This window comes from Xenopus laevis, chromosome 2L (genome assembly GCF_017654675.1).
Source record: "Xenopus laevis strain J_2021 chromosome 2L, Xenopus_laevis_v10.1, whole genome shotgun sequence".
Lineage (NCBI taxonomy): Eukaryota > Metazoa > Chordata > Amphibia > Anura > Pipidae > Xenopus > Xenopus laevis.
The window spans coordinates 54,179,956-54,190,964 of record NC_054373.1 but is presented as its reverse complement, the minus strand read 5'-3'; the positions used below and the strand labels follow the sequence as shown (position 1 = coordinate 54,190,964).

The 11,009-nt window shown below is 36.7% G+C and overlaps 1 protein-coding gene across 2 annotated transcripts; it reads left to right on the top strand.

Annotated features, from left to right (window-relative positions):
- The first annotated feature begins 1,617 nt into the window (after nucleotides 1-1,617).
- Nucleotides 1,618-7,930, top strand: kcna2.L (potassium channel, voltage gated shaker related subfamily A, member 2 L homeolog). 2 transcript variants are annotated; one of them, XM_018244740.2, is made up of 3 exons: nucleotides 1,618-1,751; nucleotides 3,562-3,875; nucleotides 4,825-7,930. In XM_018244740.2, exon 3 carries the CDS (start codon nucleotides 4,964-4,966, stop codon nucleotides 6,461-6,463), a length of 1,500 nt encoding a protein of 499 aa, XP_018100229.1. In that variant the 5' UTR covers nucleotides 1,618-1,751; nucleotides 3,562-3,875; nucleotides 4,825-4,963; the 3' UTR covers nucleotides 6,464-7,930.
- Nucleotides 7,931-11,009: the final 3,079 nt, after the last annotated feature.

Here is an 11,009-nt window from a genome sequence, read left to right as displayed (position 1 = left end):
AAAACCGTAAATGCGGCTCTTAGTTACCAGGAGCGGCATTTTAGCTGCCCCTGGCAACCAGGGGGGCACTGCCACCTGAGGCGAGTGCCTCAACTCACCTCATTGACGGAGCGCCCCTGCAATTAGTATTGCAAAAGACAATTCAGCAGCACTCCAAAAAGTGATTTATTTGTGCAAAAAACAGGCAAGGTTCCCGGGGCTTTACATCAGCCATTTATCAAGCCTAAAAAATCTGTGCAAAAATCAGCAATTAATAAGTGCATTGGGGGGGAGGGGTCACCTATCTCCACCCCACAGATTCAAGCCTAAAACTCCCATAGTTTGTCATGAGACAAAAATCGCATTTCACAATATGTTCTAATATATTCTGAAAAGCTAAGTGGGATATCGTATACTGTATACAAAATGGAATAGTGCAATAAATATATGTTGTAAACGTTATACAGGCATGGGAGCCATTATCCAGAAAGGCCTTCCCATAGACTCCATTTTATCCAAATTTTTAAAACTGATTTACTTTTTTTTCTGTAATAATAAAACAATACCTTGTACATAATACTTGACTAATATATAAGTTATCATAATTGGAAGCAAAACCAGCCTTTTAGGTTTCTTTAATTTGTACATGATTTTCTAGTAGACTTAAGGTATCAAGATCCAAATTACGGAAAGTTCCGTTATCTGGAAAACCCCAGGTCCCAAGCATTCTAGAAAACATACCTGTACAATAAAATCCAGAAAATTGTTGCACCCTCCAATGTACTTATAAATTGCAAATTATTATATTATATATTCCATATGCCTATAATTTTTCCAGTCTCTTATTCAAATCAATGCATAGTTGCTAGGGTAATTTGGATCCTAGCTACCAGATTGTTTATACTGCAAATTGAAAACCTGCTGCATAAAAAGCTAAATAAGCTAAATAATGATAAAAAAATTAAACCCAATTGCAAATTGTCTAAGAATATCACTCTTTACATCATACTAAAAGTTAACTCAAAGGTGAAAAACCCTGTTAAAGTATTCCTTTTCTGGAAAACTTCAGGTACAGAGCATTGTAAATATTAGGTCCCACAACTTTAAATGATGCATTCTAGATAATACATTCCGTACCTGCATTAAAATCATGAAATAATCGTATTCCCTCCTTCAATTGGAATACATGTATATTCAGTATATGCTACATAATATTATTTGCGGGAAGGTGAATGTTGCTCTTAATGTAGCCAGACTGCTGTCAGATAGACAAGCGATGCCACAGTGCAGTAAGGTCTTTATGTATGCACTGCATGCCTTACTGCAGAACCAATTGTAAGCTTTGCCTTTCCCCCATTAAGTGGAGTTTATCGCAAACTGGGAAAATGGATGCTTCAGATACTGAATAAAAAAAAGGGTAAATCAGATATGCCAATTTTAAAATTGCATGCAGGATTTTAACCTGTTGTAGCCTTTAATATATATACACATAACAGCATGAGAAATGTGGAATGCAAATTGCATACTGTTTGGCCCATTGTCATCAACACTGTGCATGCTGCTGAGATGAAATGAGGTTGATTTGCATGGATGGAGACAAGCTATGGTTTCACAGGCCATTGTACTGTAGATGTAAGATGCATGGAGCCTTTAACCTGGGGCACAGAGCAGCAGGGGATGGAACAAAGATGAACAGGGGGCTGCACAAGAGATGCTTCATTTCAGAGGACAGCACCAAAACACTGCTTAATTATTTAAGGGGAGTAGAAAATGTGAGTATATATTTTGCTTAAGCTAAAACCTATGCTCCAGATTAAGCCCTTGCCTTTTTTTTAAAATCATGAAACAACAAGCTTGCATATTTAGATTACAGTTATGAAAGATCTCAGACAGCTCTAAGATATTAGGCACACATAAATGGTTTATTTCAGTAGAGGCTATAATAACTACTGATGATTCTGTTTTTTTTTTTTTTATTGATGATGCTAATTCTGCATGTCTGGATAAGTGATTCCTGTAATGGAGTCTATAGGGAAACCAGAATATGCTCCAAAAATAAATGTTAGCCTGCTGGTGAGAGGAGCTGCACAAGGACTGTTCTATTTCATGTTGATGTATTGGAAAGGGAGGTGAGAATAGGAGAAAAGGGTTTGTTAGGAGTGTGTTAGGAGAAATTTCACTTGGAATAAAAATATCAGCAGGAAAATCAAAATGTATAGCGCAATAATGAAATAAAGGATCAATTCAGAAATTACATTTTAGATATTGAAAAGCACCAGACAAGAAAACCCTACCTGACCCATTTCATATTCTATAATCCCTGCTGAAAGCAGTGCTGTTTATGTAGGTGTTGTACAGCCAGGGATTGTGTTTAACACCTGCGAGCCTGAATGTGAGCAACACATTTTAAGATGTCTATTGTGAATAAACTGTATGGCAGGTCAATGCTTAGCAGGCTTTCCCAGGAATCCCAGTTGCTATATGTTAAATGAAAGAGAACGAATTTGGGATTTCCCTATTCTAACGTCAGTCCTATGACCTCAGCTGTATAAAGAAAAAAAAGCACACAGTGGTGTTTACTGCATGGGAGGTTTCTATGTTTAAACTGTCTCTGCTGTAGTCGTGATGCTGTTCCTGTTGGCACTAGTTTCACACAGGGTGAATAATGCAATAGATGGAATATTAGATTTGCTAAGATTCTTTTATGATGGACCATATGTCAGCTTGCTTCCTGCTGTCAGTAAAGGTATCCAATTGATTCAAGCCTTGATAATCAGGCAGGTCATTTGTCATGCAGAATACACTTGAATACACATTTCATTTGTCTCCTGTGACCTGGTGGGCAGGAGGCACAAGACTGTATCATGCAAATAGGGTGGAGATCAACCTCATCCCCCAAACAACAGAATGGGTGTTGGGTTTGCTATGTGACATTGTCTTAGTATTACTCCATGGAAACTTGAGAGCATCTCTGATTTAACTATGGTCTATGGGAATTTGTATTTTAACTTTTATAATGCCAAAGAACCCTGACAGGACTTTCCCTTTCACCCTAGAGAAAGTTGGCCATTGCATTCGCTCTATAACCTGAGCTTAAATGTAATATTGTGTCAGAGCAGCACAGCCACAGTATGTGTCTCCCTTTACTATCTATTTTATAATATTATGCAGTCATTTTATGTTATGTCTTACATAAAATCAGCATTTGCCATAAATTGTGTTTATTGATTGTTGTAAGTATAATGAATAAGCTCTGCATGCTATTTGCATTTATATTGTCATTTTATTAGTGGGCTCAGCTGGCAATGCACCACCTTTATAAATCTTAAGGCATGAAACACTATATAGCTTTCCTTCGACAATGCTCTTACCCTCTGTTCCATCACGGTAGCTTTCCCTGTTAATGTGGGATGTGCTCTGAATGCTGCCTCTTGCTTTGTTGCAGTGCAGAATAGTGAGGCATCATAAAAACAGACTGGCAATGGGGGAGGCTGTGACTATTGCATCTGGAAATTGGGTCTCTGCAGATGTTTCATGATGTACCAGCTTTACCTAGCTCCTGTTTTTTCTCTTTCTTACCAGGCAACGTCACACCCCCTGAGGACACCAAAGCAGTCTTTTTTTTTTTGCTGATCTTAGCATCTAGCATATTATATACTTTAAACAGCAGCATATCTGTTGTCAAGCAAGCCTGTGAGCCCAATCCTGCCCTTCCAGTAGCATGATTCTCTCTTTCCAAGGACACCTCTCATTTTAGAATCATTGCCTTTTATTTTTTATGTTTAGGACAAACAATTTATAGGATGAAATATACCCTGTTTTTGTGTCTTGCATTTCCTGGAGCACTGGATCAGCTTTGGCTTGTTACTAAGAAACCTCGAGGTTTGCTTCCGAAGGTAAGTCATTTGTATTCAATTGTTACATGTTTGCTTTCATTTGCATGAATTCCATTTTGCTATGCTGTTGCATTTTCTTGTATCAGTAGGTGCAGCTGCTTTTTTAAGGACCATGATCGGTTTTATTTGGGCAGAAAGATCCATCATTTGTTGCTGTGATTAGAGTTGTTACAACCATGGTTTAGCATAATGACATGTTGTTCCTGTCACTTAAGACTGGTCTGTCTCCTATATTATGAAGTATACATGATATGATTAGCATGATTGGGATATTAGAAGCATTATATTATCACTGGTTTATAGTCACACTTAATATGGAGATTAGCAGTGTAATAATACAATTTACAACATACACCAGAAAATATGTTCCTTTTTCTCTTGCATGCTGACATAATTCCTGGAGTGAATAGCCATACATATTTGAAATCTCCAGTAATCCCAGAAATGCTAAGAAAAAAAATCTAAACTTAAAATCTTCTCTTTGGATCATAATGCCTTGTGGGCATTTTATTTCAGACAGGCAATGTATTCACTAAGTAAGCTTTTGTTTAATTGTTCCTTTGTCCTTGGATTGTTGGAATGCTGATACTTGTATCCCTTGAGAGATTGAATGAAATTAGAAGTAGATAAGGAAACTGATATCAGGGGGAAAATACTGTAAAACTATGATCTTAAATATAACTAATAATAGTAACACACGCACATACATACACATATACAGTATCTGTTACTATACTGCTCTATCTATCTATCTTTAGCTTTCTATCTTTAGCTTTCTATCTATCTTAACAACTTTTTAATTTGTTAGGGATAACCTTGTGCATTTATTCATGATAATGTCATATGATGTACTTACTGTAAATTTTTATTACTGTTATAGACCACAAAACTCCTTTAAACCATTGAAGAAATAATCCATATATACAAATCATTTTCTTTTCTCTCCTAGGTGAGAAGCTGTATACTTCTCATCTCTTCTAGAAACCATTTCCGATCTTGACTGCACATATTTCCTGAGTGCCGGAGTCCAATCCACTGCCAACAGTGAGCCAAAAATACCAAGCAAAGCTTTTATCTGGCCCCTAGCTATGACCGTTGCAACCGGAGATCTGACAGATGAAGCGTCGGCTTTGCCAGGTCACCCACAGGACAGTTATGACCCTGAACCAGATCATGAGTGTTGCGAAAGAGTGGTTATTAATATTTCAGGACTGCGGTTTGAAACGCAGCTGAAAACCTTGTCTCAGTTCCCTGAAACTTTACTCGGGGATCCTAAAAAAAGGATGAGATACTTTGATCCCTTGAGGAATGAGTATTTTTTTGACAGAAACAGGCCAAGTTTTGATGCTATCTTATACTTTTACCAGTCTGGTGGCAGATTAAGGAGACCTGTAAATGTGCCCTTGGATATATTTTCAGAAGAAATCCGGTTCTATGAACTTGGTGAAGAAGCCATGGAAATCTTCCGGGAAGATGAAGGATTTATTAAAGAAGAAGAACGCCCTTTGCCAGACAATGAATTTCAAAAACAAGTGTGGCTCTTGTTTGAGTATCCTGAGAGCTCGGGACCAGCCAGGATTATAGCTATCATATCAGTTACGGTTATATTAATATCAATTGTCAGCTTTTGCCTTGAAACTTTACCAGTTTTCAGAGATGAAAATGAAGACATGCACGGAAGTGGAGGAAATTACTACTCATACCCCAATAGCACAGTGCGATTTCAAAAATCAAATACTTTTACAGATCCTTTCTTCATTGTGGAGACTCTGTGCATCATCTGGTTTTCTTTTGAGTTTCTGGTTCGTTTCCTCGCCTGCCCAAGTAAAGCTGTCTTTTTTACCAACCTCATGAACATCATTGATATAGTTGCAATCATCCCTTACTTTATTACATTAGGCACGGAGCTGGCAGAAAAAACTGAAGATGGGCAACAGGGCCAGCAAGCAATGTCTTTAGCAATTCTTAGAGTTATCAGACTGGTTAGAGTATTTAGGATCTTTAAGCTCTCTAGACATTCAAAGGGTCTACAAATCTTGGGGCAGACTCTGAAAGCCAGCATGAGGGAATTGGGACTCCTAATATTTTTTCTCTTTATTGGCGTTATACTCTTTTCTAGTGCAGTGTTTTTTGCTGAAGCTGATGAGAGAGATTCTCAGTTTCCCAGCATCCCAGATGCCTTCTGGTGGGCTGTAGTTTCCATGACAACAGTAGGCTATGGAGACATGGTCCCTACAACAATAGGTGGCAAAATAGTAGGCTCTCTGTGTGCAATTGCAGGCGTATTAACCATTGCCTTACCTGTCCCTGTTATAGTATCCAACTTCAATTACTTCTATCATAGAGAGACAGAGGGGGAGGAGCAAGCACAATATCTGCAAGTAACCAGCTGTCCAAAGATCCCTTCATCCCCTGACCTTCAAAAGAGCAGAAGTGCCTCCACTCTGAGTAAATCGGACTACATGGAAATTCAGGAAGGGGTAAATCATAGCAATGAAGATTTTAGAGAGAAGAACTTAAAAACTGCAAATTGCACATTAGGAAACACAAATTATGTTAATATAACCAAAATGCTAACTGATGTTTAACTGACTTTTATTTTCACCACAAATGTGTCTGGGAGAGTTTCAGAGTTTGTGTAACGCAATAATAAGTCTTATTTCTAGGTGTCTAGTTCTGCATTGGAAGCAATATCTGTGTAAGTGACGTCACACTGCATTCCTAACTCACAGAATATCTGTTGGCGGCATTACTGCAGTTGCATTGTTTCCCAAAGACGAGCACATTAGATGTAATTTGAGGTCACATTGTCAAAAACTCATGCAGGTCAGTACTAAAATGCCAAAGCTTGAGACCTCATGAGGAAAATATTTTTTTGCACTTTAGAAACCTAATGTACAAACCCAGGAAGTTACATTTCATGCTTTAATGTTTATTCCTTTGGATACCAATCCTTTAGGTCTTAAATGAATGCAAATGCAATGGTGACATGTCCAGGAGATACATAAATATATATTTCCCCAAGGGGTTAAATTGCTATTTGCTATTCTGAGTTTTCTCGAATAACATATATTTTTATGGTGTTTGTATATTAAAATGCTGATATTATTTTTAAAGAAAGAAGGAAAGCTGCTTCACTGCCATTGCAGTGTGTCTGTGCAGAAACGTGACACAATGGCAATCCTGAAATCGTATGTGCTTTATCATGCATACTCAGTGTATTCAATACCACGTATCTAAATGCTTAAAGCTGGTCGGTCTGTAGCTAGGCCTGCCACAATATCCACAACCAGTCTTAAATAAAAAGACAGGGTGAGTTTTGATACAAGAATGTATGAAGAATGTTGGTGGCACATAAGTCTAAATAGCCGATAATGGATACAGCAACAGTTCAATAATTAAAACCAGAACTAAATCAAGTGGAAGTGAAAATGTTGGGTTGCACATATACGCCTTTCCTATGTAAAATAAGTATATGCATGTTATCGGTTCTGACAGTGATTGTCTAGCAGGTGGAGAATATGCGTGTAATCATAAGGCGTCATGATCCCTATCAGATGGGAAAACTACTTTGACTCATTCCAATTATATTACTTGGGAGGGTTGTATATTATATCTTAAAATCCAACGGATCTCTAATTCCGATAGCTTTAGAGATGTCCTGTTAGTAATATTGTTATATCTACTCGATTGACATTCCATGTATTAAGCATTGCATATCAATTAGGAATGATGCATGAATATATATTGCATGCAGGCAAACATAGTTAACCACACTCTCTTGCACACACATATTTTTTTAGCAGAAAAATTATCAGCTATCTGTGTCGCTTTGTCCACTTTTATATTATTTATACTCTTTAAAGATATTATTTTGAGAATTTTCCTTATAGGAATAAATAGGTCAAATCAGGAAAAGGGACACACTGATTGTACATTTTAAGAGACTAAAGCTATTTCTGCGTATATTTTGCAGCAAGGAATGTACAGGGTGTTTTAAAATACATTGATATATATATATATATATATATATATATATATATATATATATATATATATATATATATATATATATATATATATATATACACACACCAGGCATCAACACAAATAATGTTATTTGCCATGATGATGGCATTTTATGCATTGCACAATGTATATATCTTTATGTATGTATATATTTGTTTATACATATATACATACTGTATATGTATAAGGGTGTGCATGTAGAACTCTGGTCTACATCAAGAGAACAGTATCATTTGGCAACAGAAATTTCTTATTAAAAAAAAACAAAAGAAAACTCCAGTAATTGGATAATGCTTTTTGAGGCTTATCAGTTGAGTTAATGTCAACCGCATTACATAAGTATATATCATTTTCTTGGTATAGTGCTATTAATGCATTCAGGCTGACGGTGAACTTGCAGGATGCATCGAAAGCCTGTTATCCTCCAAACTTGCAGTTAATGTTTTTATTGAAAGAAATGATGGAACAGGAGTCTGATTTAATGCTGCAAAGAAGTTAGTTTAGGGGTTTCTTCAGTTCCCTAGCACAATGTATACATGGTATATGGATGGAGTTAACAGTAAACGTGAATAACTATCCACCATGAATTTATACAGCATAACATCCATGTGGTCGGATAATTAACCAATCACAATAGTCACGCAACTGTGAGGCATGCTTATGCTGTGTAAAAAGAGGAAAACAGAAACCAGTTTATCTAGTAAAATTTAGCAAGATACATCCGTTGTTACAACTTTAGTGGTAATTCGAGGGGTCCCTCAGTGAACTGTAGCAATATGCACGGCAGCCTTTCACTCAAAATATCACACACTAAGGGAAGGTGATACCATTGCCACTATGAACTATTTAGCTGCAATTTGCACCCGATTTGTGCCAAAAAGTTCATAATTTTTTGATGGATCTATTGCATTGGACGCAACTCCCCACGTGGCTGCAATAAGGCTGGAATTGTGCAAAAAAGCATTGTGTTGTGCTTAAACCATTGCTGTTAAAAATGTTGCATTTGCACACTGCTGTTTTGGTCATAAATGGCCCCTTTTTACTTTTTTTTTTCCTAACTGGAGTTAAAGGGATACTGTCATGGGAAAACATTTTTTTTTTTCAAAATGAATCAGTTAATAGTGCTGATCCAGCAGAATTCTGCACTGAAATCCATTTCTCAAAAGAGAAAACAGATTTTTTTATATTCAATTTTGAAATCTGACATGGGGCTAGACATTTTGTCAATTTCCCAGCTGCCCCATGTCATGTGACTTGTGCTCTGATAAACTTCAATCACTCTTTACTGCTGTACTGCAAGTTGGAGTGAATATCACCCCCTCCCTTTCCCCCCCCCAGCAGCCAAATAAAAGAACAATGGGAAGGTAACCAGATAGCAGCTCCCTAACTCCCTGCCTGGTAGATCTAAGAACAACACTCAATAGTAAAAACCCATTTCTCACTGAGACACATTCAGTTACATTGAGAAGGAAAAACAGCAGCCTGCCAGAAAGCATTTCTCTCCTGAAGTGCAGGCACAAGTCACATGACCAGGGGCAGCTGGGAAATTGACAAAATGTCTAGCCCCATGTCAGATTTCAAAATTGAATATAAAAAAATCTGTTTGCTCTTTTGAGAAATGGATTTCAGTGCAGAATTCTGCTGGAGCAGCACTATTAACTGATTCATTTTGAAAAAATTTTTTTTTCCTATGACAGTATCCATTTAAGCAATGTTTTTGTAAAGCAAGGCCTCTGTGTTTGGCCAGTAATGTCTGTGGAATGGTTTTGCAGTTTGAAGGGGTTCTAATTAAAGGGTGGTTCACCTTTATGTTAACATTTAGGGAGTTAATTACTAAACTCAAATTAATCTGGTCGGGCTTTTTGTCGCAAAAAAGTTTTTTGTGAAAAATCCCTGATGCTACAAAAAGCCTAAATCCGAAAAACCAACATCTCAGACCTGTCAAGGTTATGTATAAGTCAATGGGAGATGTACCTATCCCAATTTGAAGTTATCATGGTTTCCGCTGACTGGTTTAGTCTGATAATCAGATATTTTCTGGGTTTTCGGGTAAAAACTCGAAAAAAAATCAAGCAATTTGGGAAAAAAGCCAGAAAAAATAGAACGATTTTGTTTTCATTTTATCAGGTTTATTCCCGATCCAATTCATTTGAGTTATTTTATAAATAAATAAGGCAAAATCAGGCATGGGAGTTTGGCCGAGCTTTTTTTTATTCTAATTATGAGATCATTTCAGATTTAAGTAAATAATTCTCTATGTATATTGTAGAATGGCTAATTCTAAGCATTCTTCTGACTCGTTCCATCTTTCAAATAGGGGCCTCTGACCCCATCTAAAAAACAAATGTTCTGTAAGGCTACAGATTTATAGTTATTGCTGCTTTTTATTACTTATCTTTCTATGCAGGCTTCTCATTTTAATTTCCCAGTGTCTTGTTCAAATCAATGCATGGTTGCAAGGGTAATTTGCAAACTGGAGAGCTGTTGAATAAAAAGCTAAATAACTCAAAAACCACAAAATAATAAAAAATGAAAACCAACTGCAAATTGTATCAGAATATTGCTCTCTACATCATATTAAAAGATACTTTAAAGGTGAACAACCTCTTAAAAAAAATTGGTATGCATATAATATAGATTTTTTAAACCATAAATGATTGCATATTTTCTCATTCATGAGAGTTCATTGATGTTACACGAAGGTTTCCACACCTGAGAATAATATGTGTTAACCAAATCTTTAGTTGTCTTCTGACTGTCAGCATTATGCAATTAATAAGCACAGTGTGACATCAGCTGTTAAACTCAAACCGTGTCTTCATTTAACACAAACTGTAATTAATTACCTTTTTTACACTGGAAGTAATTTAGAGACAACAGAAACAAACTTAAAGGAGAAGGGAAGCTACGGAGGCATTTTATTGCCAATAGATTAGCTGCAATAGTGCAAGCTAGAATGCTATGTTTCTTCTGTAGAAAGCTTTACCATACCTGAGTAAAAAGCTCTAGAAGCTCTCTGTTTGTTTAGGATAGCAGCTGCCATATTAGCTTGGTGTGATATCACTTCCTGCCTGAGTCTCTCCCTTCTCACTTATAGCAGAGAAG